The sequence below is a fragment of the Puma concolor genome, chromosome D3, assembly GCF_028749965.1.
Source record: "Puma concolor isolate L17-30 chromosome D3, mPumCon1.1.hap2, whole genome shotgun sequence".
In the NCBI taxonomy this organism is placed as follows: Eukaryota; Metazoa; Chordata; class Mammalia; order Carnivora; family Felidae; genus Puma; species Puma concolor.
The window spans coordinates 10765656-10786978 of record NC_141678.1 but is presented as its reverse complement, the minus strand read 5'-3'; the positions used below and the strand labels follow the sequence as shown (position 1 = coordinate 10786978).

Genomic DNA, 21323 nt, shown 5'->3' with positions numbered 1-21323 from the left:
GGATGGGGTGGGACTGGTCTGAGAGTGAGCAAGAATTTGCCGGAGATTCCCCGCAGCCGTCTTGGCTTTTGAGACCACCTCACTCCTGGGGTACTTCTGGGCTCACGACCAGGATCCCTTGTGGGCAGACAGCCCCAGGGTCGCCAGGTTGGCAAGTTCCTGGGGTCAGAGCACAAGCAAAATCCTTGCTGGGTCCCCAGCGACTAGCAACCAAAGGCCAGGTACTCAGGCTGGCCAGGGTGTACGTTAATAGGATTGTAAGTGATACATACCCAATTCATACCAGCTTAAGCAGGTTGGTTTATATTAATGACGCGCGGCTTCAGGCATGTCTGGATCCAGGTGCTCAAACAGTGACAACAGGAATCTACAGACAGCGATTTCTCGGCTATCTTTTGTGTTAGCTTCATTCTCAGGGAGTCTCTCTCCAGGTGTGGGCGAGCAAAGATGATGCCAGCAAGTCCCAGGGCCTCCTACCAGTTTGGCAGGTCCAACTGACTTTCTCCTGTCATTTCCAGCCGATGTCCCGGGACTGATTTTTATTGGCCCAAATCTGGGGCACGTACCTATCTCTGAACCAAGGGCATGGACTCTGACTGGTCACGCCTGAGTCCCACACCCATCCCTGGAGTGGAGAGGTCAGCCTACCTAACTGATGTGAGCTGGGAGCGAGAGAGGGGAGGTCCTGTCGCAAAGAAACAGGAGAAAGAAGGCAGATGTGGGACCGGCGAAACCCACAGATGACTGTCCAGGGGCACCAGCTCATGGGATGTCCATCCTCCCTCCTGCCTGTTTGTCACCCTGCAGTCCCCTTCTCTCTCCCTCAGCTCCCCCATCATTTGCTTCCTTAAATACTACCATCCCCTTTCCCCTCTCATCTCGCATCTTGCCTTTCTGCCTTGTTCTCATATCTTATTCCCACAACCCTCCCTCTTGGACCGCTCCTCGCTCAGGTCGGGGACGATCTCTATTTCTAGTTTGCTGTGTGACCTTGAAGCCTCTTCCTGCCCTCTCTGTGCCTCTCCCACCACCTCCAGATTTCTGTCTCCAGCTGGGGCTCCCTGGGTCTGGATGGAGTTGCAGGGTGGCAGAGGACAGACAAGAGGGCTGGACATGGGACAGGGGCTCCTCATCTGCTTTGTGCCAGTGGCCTCCTCCCCAGCCACAAGGCTGTGCAGGATCCTTGCGAGCAGGAGAGGGACTGATTGCTGTCGCTTAGCAACTGGGCCGGCTCCTAGGAGACCAAGGAAGGCTCTGGATGCCAAGCAGGGGTGGGAAAGGAGCAGCAGGAAGAAACAAGCAGCCCCTAGTGGGGGCTGTCACTGGATTTGGGGGACCTCAGTAAGGAGGGGTTGGGGCAGCTGACGGAGGTGAGACTTTGGGGTTGTCATGGCAACCAGAGCCTGGAGATCCTTGCCCCATGCCTTTTCTTGGGTCCTAGGCAAGGCGTGGGTATGAGTATTTGTTGAATGAATGAATGAATGAATGAGTGAGTGAATGAATGAATGGATGAGTGAGTGAATGAATGAATGAATGAATGAGTGAGTGAATGAATGAATGAGTGAGTGAGTGAATGAATGAGTGAGTGAGTGAATGAATGAATGAGTGAATGAATGAATGAATGAGTGAGTGAATGAATGAATGAGTAAGTGAATGAATGAGTGAATGAATGAATGAGTGAGTGAATGAATGAGTGAGTGAGTGAGTGAATGAATGAATGAGTGAGTGAATGAATGAATGAGTGAATGAATGAATGAATGAGTGAGTGAGTGAATGAATGAATGAGTGAGTGAGTGAGTGAATGAATGAATGAATGAATGAGTGAGTGAGTGAATGAATGGGCTGAGCACTCACGTCCTGCCAGCTGCTAGGCGAAGCCTTTTATACACTCAGGTCATTTAGACCTTGGCCCTCTGAGGTTGGTCTCTCATTATTTCCATTTTCTAGATGAAGAGACTGTGAGGTTCAGGGAGGTGAAGTGACTTTTCTCAGTGTCACCCAGCCAATGAATGGCGGAGCCAGGCTTTGAACCCTGGCATCCAGTCTCCTATCCAGGGGCTCCAGGGAAACTGAGGCTCCCTTCCCACTTCCCACGACGTCTTCACCTCCTGGGCTTTGTGGTTCAGGACGCGGCCTTTTGGTGCCTCCATTTCCTCATCTGGAAAATAGGGGCGCAGGGTAGCCCTGGTCAACAGGAAGGGTTTGGAAGGGCAGGATGGGGGGTGTTCCTTGCTGGGTCCCTACAAGGGAGCAGTTCATCGCCTTGCAAGCCAGAGGCATTGAATGGTCTACCCTGAGCCCCTTTTCCAAGGTCCAGCCTGGGTGTTTGTCCTTGAGGGTCCTGCGGCCCTCACCCCTTTCCTCATTTGTCTCCAGGGACCTGGCCCCCCGAGATATCACCGGCACCTCTGACCCGTTTGCACGTGTGTTCTGGGGCAGTCAGAGCTTGGAGACTTCAGTGAGTGGTGGTGTGGGTCCAGGGAGGGGCGGGCCTCAAGATGGGCCCTCCTCAGCCCTCCCTCACTCCCCCTCCCCCAGACCATTAAGAAGACCCGCTTCCCACACTGGGATGAGGTGCTGGAACTTCAGGAGATGCCAGGTGCCCCGGCCCCGCTGCGGGTGGAGCTCTGGGACTGGGACATGGTGGGCAAGAACGACTTCTTGGGCATGGTAAGCAACCCCCCCCCCCCCCCCCGGACACCCTGGCTTCCCTCTGCCTCCAAGAGGGAAGGGGAGGGGAAGAGGCTGCGCATCCTGGGATCTGGAAGGATAGATGTGAAAGCTGTCTCGACTGGCTCCTTGGCCAGGCCCGAGCGATGGAGTCCCAGCTCCCCATCGTACAGGTGAGGAGACTGAGGCTCCCCGAGGGGCAGGAACCTGCCCAAGGTCACGGGGCAGGCCCAGATTCTCATTCTAGGGTGAGAGTACCCAGGATGACTGCGTGCTAAGTAAGTACTTCCCCAGCATAATCTAATTTCCCTACCGGTAGCGGCCACCCCATGAGGTGGGGACTCTTGTCTCCATTTCGTAGATGGGGAAACCGAGGGTCATTCAGAGAAGTCGAGTGGCTTTCCCCAGGCCATATGCCTAAGAAATGGCAGAGCGGGGACCTGAGTTCAGGTTTCTCTGACAGCACACTCTCAGCCCTTAACCCCTACCCCTGGAGGCCCTGGGCTCAAGGTCTTTCTCTTGGAGCCTCAGTTTGCACATCTGAGCGCGATTGTCCCTGCCTCTCGGTGGTAGTGTGGATACAGTCCGGGCTGACAGTTTTTCAAAGGAGACGAGATTAGAGCTAGTTACAGGGAGGCTTGGTTGCGCACAGCCTTGGAGGGGGGAATGTCAACGGTGCAGCTGCTTTGGAAAAGAGTCTGGCCGTTCCTCAAACGGTTAAAGACAGTTGTCACATGCCCCCGGCGGTTCCACTTCTAGGTACGCGCCAAAGGGAAATGCACGCATTTGTCCGCACAAAAGCTTGCTAATGACAACCAAGTGTGGAAGCAAAACCCAAATGTCCATCCCCAGGTGAATGAATAAATCCAACGTGGTGTATCTTACGAGGGACTAGGGCTCAGCCATAAAAAGGAACGGCACACTGGCCCCTGCGACCTCGTGGATGAATCTTGAAAACATGCTAAGGGGAAGAAGCCAGGCCAATAAACCCACAGAATTCTATGATTTCATTTCTGTGAGCTGTCCGGAGGAGGAGACGGTGTAAAGACAGAAAGTCTTTGTGGTTACAGGAGCCGGGGCTGGGGTGGGAGCTGGGGAGGGACATCTAAGCCTATGGGTACAGGCTTTGCGGGGGGGGGGGGGGGTGGCTGATAGAAAATGTTCTGAAATTAGTGGTGATGGTTGCACAGCTCCGTGAGTGGACCGACAACTTGTATGGGATGCAAATTATATCTTTATAATATTTTAAGAGAGAGGGGGTGGGGCTCGGGGGGCCTCCCGGGCTGTCTTTAAGCCTCTTGGCAGATGTGATTTGTGTCCCCAGACAGAGCGGAAAAGGCTCTCGGTCCAGATATGTTGCCTCCGGCAGCTGTGTGACCTCGGGCGAGTCGCCCCGTCTCTCCAAGCCTCAGTTTCCCAAACCGTAAATTAAGTAAATTAAGTGTAAATTAAGTGTCCCGTGGAAGCCCTCAGGGTCCTGGCAGGAGCTGATGATTTGGGACTGGGGGAAGGAGTGTGGCTGCCGTTGCGCTGATAGGGTATGGTGGGGGAGAGGAGGTGGCCCCTGCCAGGCTGTGCCTCCCCTCCTTGGGTGGGCAGCCCGAGCCCTTCTAGGGCTGGGTGGGGCCTGGGCCTCGGCGGGCAGGTCTGTGTGTCCCCCCTGCAGGTGGAGTTTCCGCCACCGGTCCTGCAGCAGAACCCTCCCCGTGGCTGGTTCCGTCTCCTGCCCTTCCCCAGAGCCGAGGAGGATTCTGGGTAAATGTAGGCTGAGCTCGTGTTGAGTGCTGTCTTCAGCTTGCGGGCACGTCCTCACGGGTGCCCCGGTCAGCCCACAAGCCGTCACCACGTCCCTTCGTTCACCCATTTAACAAGTGTCTGTCTCGCAATGCGTGTTTCGTATGTGCAGATGGGTTCACCGTATACCCATCCACGTGTTTGCGTGTGAACGTGTCAGTCCCCACCAGTCGATGTGCGCTCGGAGCCCTGGGTCCCCCCACACCTGTCCACATCTTCTGTTCTTGTACACTGTGGACTGGCCACGCTGTTTTTATTTGCATTTATTTAAAAAATTTTTAAGTGTATTTATTTATTTTGAGGTGGGGAGGCGGGGGGAGGAGGGGCAGGGGGAGAGGGAGAGTCCCGAGCAGGCTGGTCAGCGCAGAGCCTGAAACGGGGGTGGGGCTGGTCCAAACTCACGAACCCATGAGCTCATGACCTGAGCCGAACGCAAGGGTCAGGTGCTCAACCCACTGAGCCACCAGGCGCCCCGTGACTGTGCCCGTCCGTTCCTGTCTCTCCGTGTCACTATCGGTTCGCACCTGCCCACATCTGCCTTGTTTGGCTAACGTCCATGCTCCTTATATCTGTGTTCACCCCTGCCTATCCTGGCCATCTGCCCCTGTGCACACCCGCCCGATGCTCTTACCCCTGTGGCCTGACCCCGGTCAGGGGGCAGCTGGGTGCCCTGCGGCTGAAGGTGCGCCTCATCGAGGACCGCATCCTGCCCTCCCACAACTACCGGCCGCTCACGGAGCTGCTCACGGAGGCTGTGCGGGGGCCGGCAGAGGTGGGTGCCTCGGTCCCCCCGGGGCCCGGCACCAAGGCCTCTCCCTGCTTCAGAGATCCCTACCTGGGCTCTTTTGCCCTCGGGGCCCTGGGCCACCTCTCCTGCCTCCTGTCCCTGCCCAGGAGGATGCCGCTAGTCCCCTGGCCGTGCTGGAGGAGCTGACCTCAGGGGACTGCCGCCAGGACCTTGCCACCAACCTGGTGAAGCTCTTTCTTGGCCAGGGCCTGGCCGGGCCCTTTCTGGACTATCTCACTCGGCGCGAGGTGACCCGGACCAGTGAGTTGCCTGCATGAGCCCCAGATGTCACGCCTCAAGGAAGGGGCCGGCACAAGGTCTCTGAGGGAGAGACGGGGAGCCTCAGGCCAAGGTCAGGGGCTCCTATGTGTGTGGATGGGGGGGGGTCCCTACACTGTGCACCGCCAGCCAGTGGGACGCAGTCCCTGCTTCGGGCCCCGGTTTTGCCGCTCTTGAGGTGTGTGACCTTAGGCAGCTCTTCTAACCACTCTGGGCCCCTCTACTGTGCATGGAGTTGATATTACAGCTCTCCTTGGTTCCTGAGGCGGGAACGTCATGACTCCCTCCTTGGGTGGGCTGGGTGGGGTGGATCCAGCCCCCGATCCCAGCGGACACTTCCCTCTGCCCTCCCAGCCGACCCCAACACCCTCTTCCGCTCCAACTCCCTGGCATCCAAGTCAATGGAACAGTTTATGAAGGTGAGCAAGAGGCCAGGCGGGGCCCAGAGGCGGCTCCTTCCAGGGGACTCCTTTTCCAGTGCTTCCTGGGACCCCGGAGCTGGGTCGGCCGAGCTGGGGTGCTCGTGGCTGGTGCCTGGCCCTGCCCTGAGTCACACCTGGAGAGCGCCCCCCACCTGCGCTCTTGGGCCTGACTCAGTCTCCCTCTGAGCCTCTCCCCGTGTGCTGCCCCCCGCCCCTGGCTCATGGGCACGGCTTAGCCTCATCCTCAGCCCCTGCCCCACGCGGCGCCCCCTGCCCTCAGCTCGTGGGCATGCCTTACCTGCACGAGGTCTTGAAGCCCGTGATTAACCGCGTCTTTGAGGAGAAGAGATACATCGAGCTGGACCCTTGCAAGATAGACCTGGGTCGCACCAGGTGAGCGAAGCCCGAGGGGTGAACCGCGACCCTCTGACAGCCCCCTTGTCCGCCTGGGTCTGTGCCGACCGCCTCCCCCTCTCTCTGGCCCGGCCGCTGGGGAGCCCTGCATTCGGGCCGAGAGCCTCAGCCGTGAGCACCGAGCTCCTCCGGCTGCAAGGGGTAGTGGTCGCGGGCGGGCCTCCGAAGCTGAGCCCCCGGGTTCAGATCCCGGCTCTGGGGTGGGCGAGACGGACCCTACACCTGTGTGGGGACGAGAAGGAAGGGGATAAGTGCTGTCCCATCACCCCCTCGGCAAAAACAGCTGCCGAGAACCTACTAGGCGCCAGACCCTGGCTGAACGCTGATGCCCCGCGGGGAAGAAGTGGATGCAAGTCCGTCTTCTAGGGGGAGGTGCATAATCAACTAAAGAAGGTTATTGAAGGTGATCGGTGGAATGGAGGAAGACAGAGCAGGGGAGCGTCGTGGGAAGTGCCGGGAGCAGGGGAGAGGCTTGCAATATTCCCTAGGGTGGTCACAGGGAAAGCCTCACAGAGACGGGGACATTTCAGCAAAGACTGGCAGGAGGTGAGGGAGGGAGGCGTGCACAGATCCGGAGGGGGAGTATCCCGGGCAGGGGGAACAGCACGTGCAAAGGCCCTGAGGTGGCAGCGTGTGTCCGGCATGTCCACGCTGCAAGGCACCGAACCGGGGTGTGTCATGACGTGTGACGGGGAAGGGATGGCCTCTTTGAGGCGGGCACGCTGAAGCTAAACGTGTGCACAAGAGTGTCCCAGGCAGAGGGAACAGCAGGTACAAAGGCTCCGAGGCAGGAATGAGCTCAGCGTGTTTTTTAAGCAGCAACAAGAACCCGGGTGCGAATGGTGGGAGGGGAGGTTATGGGGGTGGGAGGGGAAGGAGGGTGCTCTGAGCTCGGTGGGGGCTGGCGGAGGGTTTTGAGCGGACAGATGCTGGGCTCTGAGGCACGGCCACTCTGTTTCCCCAGGAGAATCTCCTTCAAGGGCGCACCCTCCGAGGAGCATGTGAGGGAGGCCAGCCTGGGGCTGCTGACGGGCTACCTGGGGCCCATCGTGGATGCCATTGTGGGCTCCGTGGGGCGCTGCCCACCTGCCATGCGCCTCGCCTTCAAGCAGCTGCACCAGCGCGTGCAAAAGCGCTTCCCCCAGGCGGAGCACGAGGTGGGCCACACGTTCCCAAGGAGCAGATGGGGAGACTGAGGCTGGCGAGGGGCAGTAGCTTGTCCAGGGGCGTACAGAGAGGCGGGGCAGAGGGGGGACAGAATCTGGGTCTGTGGGTCTGGGATCCAGGGGCAGTAATAATGAAAATGATAATGATGATAATAATAATAATAATAATAATAATAATAATAATGGCAGCAGCGAATGCTATATCTAGTCCTTACCCTGGGTGGGACCTCCTCTTCCTCTCGCATTACCTTACCTCACCTTCCCATCCACCCTATGGGGTGGGTACCAGTATTCTCCCATTTTACAGAGGAGGAAACAGAGGCCCAGAGAGATTAAGTCAAATGGCTAGGAAGGGGTGTTGCTGGGATAGACACCCATCTAGGCATCTGGCTGCTGAATCTGCTCAAAGCCACCAAATAATAGAATCTGGCACAAAGTAAGTGCTTCTTAACTTCAGCTGTCAGAGGGAGAGAGAGGGCATGTCGGCACACAGTAGGTGCTTCGTAGCAGACGCCCCAAGTGGTCTAGAGATAAATCCCTGCATGTGTTACTGCTTTGCCAGTGTTGATATAAAAGTTGCGAGCGCTGCAGGCCTCAGGAAGGTGAGATCAATGAACGAAGCAGTCAAGGTGTGGGGCAGGCACTAGGGCGTCGTAGGGACTGTGGCAAACTGGAGCCCCCACAGCCTGTCTTAAGGGGGCAGCTGCAGAATTCAATCCCTTATTGCCAGGCGGGAATGGGGACCCAGCATGGCCAGCTCTTCAGAGTTTGCTTTCTTTCCTTTTTTCTTTTTTTTTTTTAATGTTTATCTTATTTTTGAGACAGAGAGAGACAGAGCACGAGCAGGGGAGGGGCAGAGAGCAAGAGGGAGACCCAGGATCCAAAGCAGGCTCCAGGCTCCGAGCTGTCAGCACAGAGCCCGATGCGGGGCTCGAACCCCTGGATCGTGGGATCGTGACCTGAGCCAAAGTGAGCGCTCAACCGACTGAGCCACCCAGGCGCCCCAGGGGTTATCTTCTAAAGCCAACATTCTGGATTTTATGTGAGGTCGCTCATTTTTAGAACGTTGACTCCGGGGCGCCTGGGTGGCTCAGCCAGCTAAGCGTCTGACTTCGGCTCAGGTCATGATCTCGCGGTCCGTGAGTTCGAGCCCCGCGTCGGGCTCTGTGCTGACAGCTCGGAGCCTGGAGCCTGTTTCGGATTCTCTGTCTCCCTCTCTCTGACCCTCCCCAGTTCATGCTCTGTCTCTCCCTGTCTCAAAAATAAATAAACGTTAAAAAATTTTAAATAAAAAGATATCCCCCCAAAAAATAAAACGTTGACTCCAGTTCACCTAAAAACAAGAACAACATGACAAAACTTTGAGCCAGTTGTTATGCGTTGGCAGCTGGCCTGGCCTGTGGGTTACCAGTTTGAGCTCCCCTGGTTTAATGGTCAGCGTGCCTCCCAAGGTGGCTCTTGGCCTCACTTACAAATGACATCAAATCAGGCCAGCTCTTAATGGAGCGCTGATGTACCGGAAATGTGGGCGGGGCGGGGGGTTCACTCTGCCGAATAATCTAAGACCTGCTAAATGTTGGAGATGTAACCCAGTCCCTAGAGCTTGAGTTAAGAGCCCTTGATTAAGCCATACTTCTCCCCACTCTCTGCTTACAGATGGGGAAACTGAGGCCCAGAGAGGTTAAAGAGCCTTGGCCGAGGGTGGTGGACTCAAAGTTAGGCCTCTGGTCTCCCAGCGGGGGTCCCTTCCTTCTCCTCTCAGCCTCCACTGAGGAGTGAGCTCTCGGCCTCCAAACTGGGACGTCGCTTGATTTACGCCCCACTTTGCCAGGCTGTCGCCTGGACTGGAGGTGCTAAGTGGGACAGAGCTGTGACGGGGGGGAGGGAAGGGGAGCGGGAGGCCAGACAGCCTGGCCCTTGTGGGGAACCCAGTATCGGTGACACCCAAGTGTCCCCCGGTCCTTAGCTCCCACGGAGGGGCGGAGGCCATGGCACGGAGCAGGGACTTCCTCAGGCCCATGAGGGTGGATGGGGTCATGGAAACCCAGGGGAATCCCTTTCTCTGCCACCCTGACACCCGTTCCACCTTAAGAAAGGAGGAAGTCAAAGAGCTGATCTCGAAGACTAAACTTACCCTGGAATATGGCAGTTGAAGGGGTGGTGGCCTCGGGGGCAGCTCAGGGGTCCAGAGGAGCGGGGCTGGGGGCAGAGACCCCCCCTTCCGGGCAGTGTCAGGCATCCAGCTTTAGGCAGGGTTCACCATCAGCGCAGAGGAGACGGGGAGAGTATTGTCTCATGTGTGAATACAACCCCTAAATAAATACCGGAGCACATTTTTGGGCTAAATACAGCTGGGCAAGTGTGAAAGGTGGGTGGGGAGTGATCTGGGGAGAGCCAGAGGCACCCAGGATAAAGGCACACCCTCTCTCTGCTTTCCCTCCGCTGGGGAACCAGCTGGAGGAACCAGCCTTGTCTGCGGGTCGGCCAGGCCCGGGACTCACACAGAGGGGCCAGCCAGACCGGGTTCTCTCCTGAGCCTCCGCTTCCTCATCCAGAAAATGGGGATAATAGCACCTACCCCCTAGGACTGTCGGTCGTTGAGATTAGTCCTGACACTCAGCACAGTACCGGGGGTCGAATGCCGGAGGGCGTGATGGAGAGCTGCGTGTTCAGATCCTGCCTGGGTTCAAATCTCGGCCCTGCCACTCCCAGCTGTGTGGCCTTGGGCAAGTCACTTGGAGTCTCTGAACGTCTGCTTCCTCATCCGTGAGCGGGGGATGATGAGGGCGCTTCCTTCACGGGGCTGGGCCCTTAGCACGGTGCTTGCAGTGGAGGATGGGTATTGTTCCTCTGCTTTTTCCAAGGGAGGAAGCTGAGGTCCAGAGAGAAGGAGCCGTCTTGGCGGACCAGTGTGATCTCCCGGCCCATCTCCCATCCCACTCTCCCTTGCCTCAGTTTCCCCATCTGGTGCGTGGGTTTTGGGGGGCTCTTGTCACCTGCGGCTCCTCTTGGCAGGATGCGAAGTACCTGGCCATAAGTGGCTTTCTCTTCCTGCGATTCTTCGCCCCTGCTATCCTTACCCCGAAGCTGTTTGACCTCCGGGACCAGCACGCGGATCCCCAGACCAGCCGCTCCCTGCTACTTCTTGCCAAGGTGCTGGAAAGGGAGTCCCACAGCCCGGGTGTTCTTAGCCAGGGAAAAGCACAGGAACGGAGCCGGAAGGCCAAACCTGCTGAAATGGCTTGAGACCCAGAGAAACCTGTCTGAAACACCCATTAGCCCTCCATCCTGAGTGTGAAGGCGTTCATTCCATCATCCAGCTTCTTCTCTTGAAACGAAAATTCTGCCCTTTCAGGAGGAAAGGGGGAAGCAGGCTAGTCGTCCTATGCACCTTAGTATGAATTAGGCCATCATTTGCGAAGCGGCCATGTTTTGCAGTTCTTTTCCTTTTTGGGTTTTTTGAGAGCTCTTATTCATTTAAGCAATCTCCACAGCTAACAGGGGGCTCGAACTCACAACCCCAAGATGAAGAGTCATGCCCTTTTTTTTTTTTCCTTAGAGAGAGAGGGAGAAAGCACGAGTGGGGGAGGGGCAAAGGGAAAGGGAGAGAGAGAATCTCAAACAGTCTCCACGCCCTGTGCAGAGCCTGATGCAGGGCTTGATCTCACGCTTTTCTGACTGAGCGAGCCAGGAGCCCCAGATTTTGAGGTTCTGATGGGCTCCAAAGTGTGCATGATAGGGGTCAGGCGGTCCTGGGCGGGGGAACTGAGCTCCGGAGGGAACAGTGTAAGGGTGCTGGGCGTGCGTATCTGTCCCCAGGGAGGGGTAGATATGACTCAGAGCAGGTGCTGCTATGAGTCTCCTTTCACTGAGCACTGATTTGGGAGTTAGGACTTGGGCGCTCTGTTCCGGGGCCACGGAAGGCCCTTCCCCCTGAAGTGACCTTGGCGCCCTGGCGTCCCCTGCTTCTTTGTGCCAGGCTGTGCAGAGCATCGGAAACCTGGGCCAGCAGCTGGGCCAGGGCAAGGAATTATGGATGGCCCCCCTGCACCCCTTCCTGCTGCAGAGCATCTCACGTGTGAGAGACTTCCTGGACCAGCTGGTGGATGTGGACAGGGAGGGTGAGTCCCTGTGTTTCTGCCACATCTGGCTTGTCACTCTACTTGGCCCTTGGGACCCGCCCTTGCTCTACCCCTGCCCGCCCTGGCACTGAGACTGTGGACCGGTGGGTCAGCTCGTCAGTCAGCTAACACTCCCTGGCCCATTCTGTGCCAGGTCCCAGAGATGAACAGAGCTCAGGCCCCGTCCTCCAGGCCACCGCGGCCAGTGTGGTGGGTGGATACCATCACGTGGTGTCGCGCAACCAAAAAATATCTATTCAGTGCTTACTGGACGCCGTTCCAGGTGCTGGGGAAACGGCAGTGAACGAGACAAGAAATTCTTGCTCTCGTGGATGTTTTATTCTAACGGGGACCACAGAATTTGAGTTAGCAAATAACATAGTGTGTTGGGGAGTAAGTAGAAAAGACAAAGGAGGGAAGGAAATGTTGGGGTGGGGGGTGGCAGGGTGAACTTTTAGGTAGGATGACCAGAAGTGGCCCCACTAGGGTACTATTAGAGCAAAGACCCGAAGGAAGACCGAGGGCAAGCCATGAAGATCCCCGGGAAGAGTATTCCAGGCTGGGAACCGCATGTGCAAAGGCCCTGAGGTGGGGGACAGAGAGCAACAGTGAGGAGCCAATGTAGAGGAATGAACGAGGGGGAGCAAAGGAGAGGCGGGGGCCGGATTGTGTGTGGCTTCAGAAGCAGCTGGAAGGATTTGGGCCTCGATGTGGGGTGAAATGGGGCATGGGACACGTTTCGGCACAAGAGTTGGGGATAAGTCTGTATCACAACGTGGGGCCCGCGTCAAGAGACAGTTGGGTCGGAGTCACACAGGTGCACCGTGTCAGAAGGCGGAGCCCTGGTTGTGACACAGCAGGGTTCTTGTGTCTGGGCTCCCCAGGCGGCTAGATCCTGGGCCCTCCCTGGACTGACTTCGTAAGACATGCCCCCCAGCCTCCCACCCCACCCCCACCCCCACCCCCGCTGGCGGCCTGCCCCACTGTCTGGCGGGGCTCCAGGGGAGGGCTTCTCCAGGTCGACTTTGTGCTCCCCGCCCCACCTTCAGTGACACCCCTCCTCCCGTTCATCCCCCTGCCTCCCGGGGGGAGCAGAGAATCCTGCTCCTGGGCGCACTGGCAGGGCAGGATACGAGGGGTTCACTGTCCCCCCTCCCCGTTTCCCAGAGGCTGGGGGCCCAGCCAGGGCCCTGGTGGCCCCCTCGGTGATTGTTCGTGAAGGTTACCTGCTGAAGCGCGAGGAGCCCACCAGCCTGGCCCCACGCTTTGCCTTCAAGAAGCGTTACTTCTGGCTCAGCGGGGAGACTCTCTCCTACTCCAGGAGTCCTGAGTGGCAGGTGGGGCCCCAGCCCACAGTGGAGGGGTCTTTGTAGGCAGGGGGAAACTGAGGCCCAGGAACGGGGCAAAGACTTAGCAGGTCAAGCTCTCAGGCCAGGCTCTGCTCACGCCTTTGGGCCAGCGTGGGCCCAGGACAGGCACAGGCCTGTACCTGCACACGCTCCCCATCAGACGCGGACACGCACGGGACACGGACCACGCTTAACCGCCCTGAGATGTTCCCGCCCAGAGGCACATGCCTGGCCGTGTAGGCACGCACGGGCCGACATTCGTTCACTCAGCCACTCATCAAACACTTGCTGAGCGCCTGCTGTATACCACACAGCGTTCCAGGCACTGAAGTACAGCAGTACACAAGGCCCAACGTCCCTGGTCTCACGGGGTTGCCATTCAAGTCCAGCACCAGCTCGAGCCCGTGCTGGGACGCGTTTCTTGTCCGCACGCCCATAAATGATGGCGAACGCTGGAGAGGGTGCGCAAGCGTGTCCTTCCTACTTTGTCCGCAAAGCATGGATTCCAGAGTTCAAATGCCTGGTTCCCAATTCTGCCTCCACTGGCTGAGTGGCCTCAGGAGGGCCAAGTGACCTCATCTGCACACAGGCTCAGCCTCAGACATTGGTGGCAGTTGACAGGCTGGAGTGCGGGAGGCACGCCCCAGCTGCTGTGCGGGTGGTTGCTCTGATGTCTGGTGATGATGGGAACTGATGCCCGGCGAGGTGGTGGCTTACCTAGAGAGTGATGCGGCAGGGCTGGGGGGGACTCGCGGCACAAGAGCGCGGACACACACGCACAGATCGCAGATCACAGAGATGCAGGCTTGAGCGTCCCCCCCCCTCCCCGTCCCCGTCCCCATTCCCTGATGCACGCCCCCAAAGGAAAGCTGCCCCTGGGCCCACCGCACCCCGGCCCACCCTGCAGCCACAGCCCTGTCTCCCAGATGCGCTTCTCCATCCCGGTGTCGCACATCCGCGCCGTGGAGCGCGTGGACGAGGGCGCCTTTCAGCTGCCGCACGTGATGCAGGTGATGGCGCAGGACGGCGCCGGGGCACTGCGGACCACCTACCTCCAGTGCAAGGTGAGGCACCGCAAGGATGGGGACGGAGGGCGTCCCTTGGGTCCCCCTGCACCCCTGACCGCCCCCCCCCGCCGCCCCGACTCCCTGCAGAATGTGAACGAGCTCAACCAGTGGCTGTCGGCCCTGCGCAAGGCCAGCGCCCCCAACCCGGACAAGCTGGCCGCCTGCCACCCGGGTGCCTTCCGCAGCTCGCGCTGGACCTGCTGCCTGCAGGCCGAGCGCTCAGGTGAGGGGGCGGGGCGGGGTCAGGTTCCGCCCTCCCCAGCTGTCAATCAGCGGGTGCCCCGCCCCCCCCACCCCACGGCGGGTTACTTAACCTTTCTGTGCGCCTCGCTCTCCTCCAGCGGGGAACAGTGCCTGCCTCCTAGGGTTGTTGTGCGGACTGAGTGTGTGTTCTCAGCACTTAGAACGCCGACCGGCACGTAGGGCGCATGGCGTGTGAAAGATTTTGTAAAGCACCTTCTATGGGCCCAGATCCGGTGGTCGAGGCTCTCTCTCAATGAAGACCGGTGGATAACCAGACAAGTGTCCCACGGTCTTATAAGTACCAAAATGAGGCTTTTGAGGCTCCAGAGACTGCCTCTGAGCCGGCCGCAGGGTTGGAGATCAAGGAGGGCTTCCTGGAGGAGGTGCTGTTGAGACATGACCTGAGAAGAGTAGGCGATAAGCAGTGAGGGTGGAGAGACTGGGATGGGGCCAGGAAGGGTCGTAGGCAGAGTAAAGCGCCTGAGCAAAGGCCTGGAGGGGGCGCGGGGAGGGCTGAAGGGTCGAGAAGGGCCTGTGTGGCTGGAGCCGGGCCTGCGGGAGGAGGCTGGAGGGAGGGGACGCTCCTGCTCTGCTGAGCCAGGGCGGTGGGGGGGGGGCGGGGGGGAGGCAGTGGGGCTTGAAGGCAGTAGGAGGCGGGAAGAGTGATTTTAGACGCAGAAGGGTCTGCGCTTGGCGACCCTCTGCCACGGGGGCTCCCGGAGGGGCGGCGGGAGGCAGTGCTGATGGCACCGTGTTCCCCTCAGCTGCCGGCTGCAGCCGCACGCACTCGGCCGTCACCCTGGGGGACTGGAGTGACCCGCTGGATCCCGACGCTGAGATCCAGATGGTGTACCGGCAGCTGCTCCTGGGGCGGGACCAGCTCAGGTGGGCGCCCCCACCCATTCCGCTTCCCCCGCGGTGACCAGCCAGGCCAGCTCCGCGCCCCCCCCCCCAACCCTCCCACAGCCTCCCCGGCTCATTTATTCATTCTTTCCCTGTGCATCAGCTGACTTCCTGGCCGGGCAGGGTGTGCGGGCCCCAGGCGAGGCGGGGAGGCGTCCTCAGGCTGGCCCTAGTGCAGAAGTGGGTCCGGGATCTTTTACCATCCCGGGCTCCTGGGACCCGGCCCAGACCGTGGATGTGCTCCTTTCCCCCCCTGGTTGGCATCACCACCGGTCAGTGGCAGAGATCTGCCCCAAGTCCTTAGAGAGCGGGTTCTGAAGCTGGCCTGACCTGGGTTCAAAGTCTGAGCCAGTCGCTTACTGGCTGTGTGATCTTGGGCCCGTTGCTTACCCTCTCTGTACTTGTGTCTTTTCATCTGGGAGATAGGGACAGTCACAGCGCCTGCCTCTTGGACTTGTCCCGAGGGTCAAATGAGCTAATACAGGTGAAGTCTTTTTGTCGATGCCTGGTCGCAGTTAGCTTTCGGTAAAGGGTAACAGTTACTATGCTGTGCAGCCTTAGGCGAGTGCTTGACCTCTCTGTGTCTCAGTGGACTGTATAATGGAGCCAATAGTAAGTACCTACCTCAGATACATTTGTTGGGATCGTGAGGTGGTTAATACGCGGGAAGGGCTTATAGTAGCGTCTGCACTCTGTCTTTGCTGTGATGACGACAATGGTCGCGGTGGTGGTGACGACCGGGAATCCTTAACGCCTCCTGCAACCAGCAGAGAACCTCTGGGGTAGAGAACGAGATTGGGGATCAGGGACCAACCTTGTCTTTTCTCTCTTGCACCTTCCAGGATGAAATTCCAGGAGGATTTCAACATAGATACAAGCCCGGAGGCGGATACAATGAGGGCCTCGGGGGCCAAGGAAGGTAAGGGGTCAAGGGGCTCCCTTTTCTTTGCCTTCTCGGCCGCCTCCTACAACTTGTCAAGCATGCCCCTATTTCCTCCCCCCGCCCCCGCCGACTCCCCCTTTTCCGGTCCACCAGCAGGTGCGGTGAGTGGGGAGGATGGAGTGTGTGGGTTCTTGGGGGCACAAGGCCGGTCTGGAGCCTGAAAAGCCACGGGGACTGGGCTCCGGGAGCCTGCCCTGGCCCGGCTGAGCCCCCGTGGCCCCTTGTCTCCCTCCCAGGGGCCTGTCCTGAAGCCCTGGCCCGGCAGAGAGAGGCAGCTGGCCGCCTTCTGGAGGTGCTGGCAGATCTGGACAGAGCCCACGAGGAGCTCCAGCAGCGGGAGCAGCAGAAAGCGGCCCTGGGTCCCCTGGGGCACTGAGGAGATGCCAGAGCCAGTCTGGAAGGAGGAGGAAGGGGCCATCGGGCCCCTCTCAGGGCACCCCGGCCCCTCTCAGCTGCCCTGTACCTCGTCGATGCTGTGGCGCGGATGCTTCTGGAGATCTCCCAGTCTCTGTGCCCCAAGTCCAGAACCCCAGACACGGAAGCCCTCTGGCAGGGGGCTGGCCTTGTACTGAATGAGTCTCAGTCTCTGGGCTGAGGCAGCTGGGAGTGGACGGGAGAGAAGGAGCCTGACTCATCCGGTTCGGCTGAAAGTCTCTGCTAAACCGGACCGGCCTCTACTCGCACCGACAAGGCCATGGCCCCGAGCTGCTGGATACAGCCGGACGTGAATCCCTGATGCCCACGTGGCCTTGTTGCCCAGACAGGCACGAAAGAGGCTCAGCCCTTCCTGTTTTCACGTCTGCTGATCTGCGTCACCTCGCTGATCCTCCTGAGCCCTGCCTTGGCCGAGAGTCCTAACCGCAAGCTTCCAGAATCGGGTTCCCTTAGGAATAATGGGGGCTGGGAGCCCAGTGCGCCAGACTCAGACCCCTGGAGCCTGGGATACCTTGGGCTAGGCTCTTGTCCCCTCTTTGAGCCTCAGTTCATGCTGTATAAAATAAGGAGGGAGTGTCTAGATGTGTGGCTGTCAAACTGGGTTCCACGGAGGTGGCTCGGGAGCCAGGGAGGGGTTTCTCAGACTGTGATCCAAAGCTCATCCCCTAGGTTGTCTGCTAGCGATGCAGATGCTTGGACCCCACCAGCATCTGCTGAATGAGAATCTGAGGGAGTGTGGGTGCAGGGATCAGGATTTTTAACAAGTTTCCCGGGTGATACGGATGAACACAAGATTCGAAGATCATGGGGCCGGGAGATGTTGCATATTAGGGTTTGAAGTGAGATCTTGAGAATGAATCACAGAGGGTAAAATGAGAACACCCACTCTGGGAAAACCGGAAAGGCTTCCAAGGACTCATTTCTGGTTTTGTGTGACTAGAGGGTGGGACAGAAACCAAAGTATATATCTAGGGATAAGGGGGACCGGGAAAGATGCAGCGCTATCCCGAGAGTGGCCAGCAGGTGTCGCCTGGAGCCGCAGCAGCCGCCACAGCCACCCAGCATTCTGGGGACGTTGCTGAGGCTGATTGGAAGCGTGTTGGCAGATCCCGGGCTCTGTCTCTAGACAGAACCGGGCCCTCCTCCCTTAGGGCAGGGGCTGGGGCTCCAGGAGCCGATCACGATATCGCCCAGCTCCTCCGTGTTTTCTCCGAGGCTCTCAGCCCCCCAGCCCAAGTCCCTCATTCCTAGTATTGTACCCGGGAGCTGCTGTGTGCATTGCCTTGGGCTGTGCTCGAGAGAAGAGCACGTTCCGCCCTGTCCTCTTGGGTACCCTCTGCCTCGGCCACCTTCACACCCGCTGCGTACCCGGGGACAAGAGAATTATGGAGACCCTCCAACCCCAGCTGCCCAAGACCGAGAGAGGCAGTGGTCCTGGGGTCATCGTTTTGTTGCAAGCTCCCCGGGAGGGTGGGCCAGAGGCCCCCCAGGAACAGAGCCACCCACCCAGCCCCCGTCTCGGCAGGAAAGAAAACTGAGTGAGGAGGAGAAAGACCATTTATTTCTCCACCCACAGTGGGACGGGTAGGTTTTCCAAAGAGCAATCGCTGGCGTCCCTTTAAATCTTGGCTGACTTCCACCGCGGCAGCCAATCAACAGAGGCGGAGCTGGTGAGTTGCCTGGGCAACAGGCCCCTGGTTGGCCAAGACCATCGGCCACCCCACTGCCCACTCCCAAGAAAGGGAAATGAACTCGTTGCTGTCCGGTCTGCTTTTTTAGACCCGCTGGCCTAAGCTCGGCCTCATCCAGCCTTTGGATCTCGGCGTTGGGAGCGATTTGGCGGAGAGGACAGGATGGGGAGGAAAGGAGAACAGTGCCTTTATCTGGGACAGACATAAGGCCTGGGGACGGGAGGGGAGAAGAAGGAGGTGAGAGTCCCAGAAGGATGAAGAGACACAAGCACAAAACAAGGTCCCTCTAGTCCCCCTCTCTCTGGCCTGCCCCTTTGCAAAACTGCTGACTAACCTGGGGTTCTACCCCCTGGGCCCACAAGTGCCCATCAGTGGGTAGCAGAGGGGGGCCCCTTTCCCCCAGGCGCTTGAGCTGAATCCCGCCTGCAGACAAGCCTACACAGATGTGATAGGGACGCGGGTGGGAGTCCACATGGAGTATCACAGGGGTCTTCTGTCTCTTTCCCCCCAGCCTGGGGGTAAGTAGAGGCACGTGGGTGTGCGTGCGTGTGTTCACCAGGACACGTGTGTTTGCGCGAGGGGGTGGGGCTCTGTCTTTTCCGTAGGGAGGTTACTGTGGTTCCGGTGTTCTCTCCGCCACCCTCTCAGGGAGCTGCGGGTCGGAGCCGGCTGGCCTGCCATCCTCCTCCCATCGTTCCAACCGCCATCAGCCAAATCCCCAGGGCGCTTCTGGCTCCTTCCGCGGGCTCCTCCCCAGCCCTGAACCCGGGCCACCAGGACGCGCCTGGCAGAGGGAGGCAAGTGCCGGACCAGGGGCAAAGCAGGAGGGAAGGTGGGCCGCCCCCGGGCCTCAGGCCTTGGCTGCAGCCTCGGACACGCCCTGGGCTGTGAGCTCGGCCAGCACATTGTCTAGGTAGCTAGCGTCCGGGTAGCCGTGGCCCGTGAGGTTGGATCCAAACTCGGTCTTGTGGTGGATCTCGTTCCACACCACGGTGTCCGACTCGCCTGTGGTGTTGGACGTGCCGATGGTGAAGATGAGTCTCCGCTCCCAGGCGGTGATGAGCAGCCTCAACACCTGGGGGACAGGAGTGGGGACAGGAGGGGGGGTGAGCGGAGGGCGTGGGCAGCCCCGCCCCTGTGGCTGGAGCCCCTCCAGCCCAGCCTCCCTCCTTCCTTGGCCGAGCTGTGGCCCTCTCACTACCTGCTAAGCCCTGCGGCATTCCCACAGGCGCCCAGCCTGGCCGCTTCTTTCCCTAGAGGGACCCCCCGCCCCCTCCCGCCCCGCAGTGAGAGCTCTTTCCAGGCTATCTGCCCGTTTCATCTGGGTCTCCAACTGAAGGCCCTCGGCTGTGTTCACTTGACTACACAGCCATCTTGTAACTTCTTTGGCAATATTCAAAGGCCTGGGGATTTCACGTGAAAATCAGAATTTCTTGCTTCTCTTGAAAAACAAGGGAGGCAGACGATCCGTAGTGTACCAGCTGTGTGATCTTGGGCAAGTTACTTGCCCTCTCTGAGGCTAAGTTTCTTTATCTGTAAAATGGGGTCAAGACCTTGACCTCCTCAAGCTGGAAATGAGCCCAGGTGTGTGAAGCCACCTGGCGGGGCTGGACACGCACTAGGAGGTGATGGTCAGTGTCGGTGCGGGCAGGAAACAGGGATTGGGGGTGAGGGGGGTCCCCGGCCTGCTCCCACACCCCCGCACCCTTCCAGCACCCACCTTCCGGCCCTTCTCGTTGTTGGGCAGGTAGCAGTGACGCGGGAAGCCTCTTGCGGTGAACTTCTTGCCTGGGTTGGGGTGCTCAGGGCCCTGTGGGGGGCGGGCAGCAGACGCTTGAGCCACGGACAGGTGTGGGGGACCTGTGCGGGGTTCCGAGGAGCGGGGGCCAGGGGCACGGGGGCCTCACCTGGATGCCTGTGGGGATGTCGTAGACGATGCGGATGGTCTGGGTGTCGGCGAAGCCAGGCAGCGAGTGCGGGATGAGGTGGAACTGCATCTTCCCGGGCGGCTGGGTGCCCGTCTTCTCTCCGTAGATGGCCTTGCACGTGGGGCACTGCAGGCTGCCGTCCTGGGGCAGGGGAGGCCGGCGGTGAGGCCCCACCCCGCGGCGTCCCGGCCCCGCCCCCTGCCCCCCGCGCCGCCCACCTTGTTGCCATTGGAGTACATGGCCACGAGGCACAGCAGGTGGTACATGTGGCCGCAGCGGCCCAGGCGGCCCACGAGCTCAGGTCGCACGCCCTTGTGCCGAAGCACGCCTTCGTAGCCGGATGCTGTGACCAGCCGCTCCATGCAGATGGTGCAGTCCTGACGGAGGGGGCGCAGAGGGGACACTGACGACGGGCCAGGGCACGACACCCTCGGGTCAGCGCTGCCCCTTGGCGGGAGCCAGGCCCCAGGCCACCAAGGGTGGCGGATGGCCCCCTCTCCGGTGCCCCCTTGTCAAAGGGAGGGAGAGAGAGGACACCCCCATACACTGGCGACACATGGCAGAGGTAGAGATGACCCCGCCACCCCTCTCCAGGGGGATTAAGGCAAAACTTAGAACGTTGGGTGGAAAATATGGGTGCAAATAAGGTTCGAAAGCCGTCAACCATCCAAAGATCGGTAAATGTGATTCTATTAAACCTAAGCGTTTCTGTCCATCAGAAGACACTGTGAAAAAGGGAGAAGGCCAAGCCCAAACTGGGGGGGACAGACTGTAACACACGGGGCCACGGCAGGAGAAGGGAGGTCAGGGGCTGGGCCCTCGGTCTGCCCAGGCCAGTACCCTCCGCTGGGGGCTCACCTCATCGGGCGGGTTCTTCACCTTCTGCATGTACCTTCGAACCACATCCTCGGGGTTCTTACCTGCAAGGACACAGCGGGCGGGCTGGAGGGTGCCCAGGGTCTCCACCCTGAGGGCTTGGCTCGGGCGGGGTGGGGGGGCACAGAGGGGTTGGCAGGAGTCACATGCCAGCGGCTGATGTAATCAGAGTTGGTGGCGGAGGGGGTCAGGGGCAAGGGAGCGGAGATCAGGAGACGGAGGTGGAGGCCTAAGT

General features: G+C 59.4%; 2 protein-coding genes across 6 annotated transcripts in view; one reads left to right on the top strand and one right to left on the bottom strand.

Moving 5' to 3' along the window:
• The window catches only part of RASAL1 (RAS protein activator like 1), a 30989-nt gene extending 13493 nt beyond the window's left edge, over window positions 1–17496 (top strand). For 2 of the 5 annotated variants that reach the window (XM_086681743.1, XM_086681742.1), the window contains 16 exons: window positions 2377–2458; window positions 2539–2670; window positions 4337–4425; window positions 5119–5236; window positions 5359–5512; window positions 5885–5949; window positions 6233–6345; window positions 7331–7523; window positions 10548–10685; window positions 11512–11653; window positions 12821–12990; window positions 13929–14066; window positions 14157–14292; window positions 15077–15197; window positions 16058–16134; window positions 16395–17496. In XM_086681743.1, coding sequence (XP_086537869.1) covers window positions 2377–2458; window positions 2539–2670; window positions 4337–4425; window positions 5119–5236; window positions 5359–5512; window positions 5885–5949; window positions 6233–6345; window positions 7331–7523; window positions 10548–10685; window positions 11512–11653; window positions 12821–12990; window positions 13929–14066; window positions 14157–14292; window positions 15077–15197; window positions 16058–16134; window positions 16395–16534 — 2008 coding nt within the window. In that variant the 3' untranslated portion in view covers window positions 16535–17496. Of the gene's footprint in view, window positions 1–3; window positions 1459–1790; window positions 2459–2513; window positions 2671–4336; window positions 4426–5118; window positions 5237–5358; window positions 5513–5884; window positions 5950–6232; window positions 6346–7330; window positions 7524–10547; window positions 10686–11511; window positions 11654–12820; window positions 12991–13928; window positions 14067–14156; window positions 14293–15076; window positions 15198–16057; window positions 16135–16394 lie in introns of those variants that run through there. The other 3 variants (XM_086681744.1, XM_086681745.1, XM_086681746.1) reach the window with 3 other exon arrangements.
• A 636-nt stretch (window positions 17497–18132) lies between these two features.
• DTX1 (deltex E3 ubiquitin ligase 1) overlaps window positions 18133–21323 on the bottom strand; it is a 33778-nt gene continuing 30587 nt past the window's right edge. The window contains exons 5-9 of the mRNA XM_086681747.1: window positions 21071–21132; window positions 20431–20589; window positions 20192–20353; window positions 20005–20094; window positions 18133–19359 (exon numbers count right to left, since the gene is read on the bottom strand). Of these exons, the coding sequence (XP_086537873.1) occupies window positions 19135–19359; window positions 20005–20094; window positions 20192–20353; window positions 20431–20589; window positions 21071–21132 (698 nt within the window). The 3' untranslated portion in view covers window positions 18133–19134. The remainder of the gene's footprint in view (window positions 19360–20004; window positions 20095–20191; window positions 20354–20430; window positions 20590–21070; window positions 21133–21323) is intronic.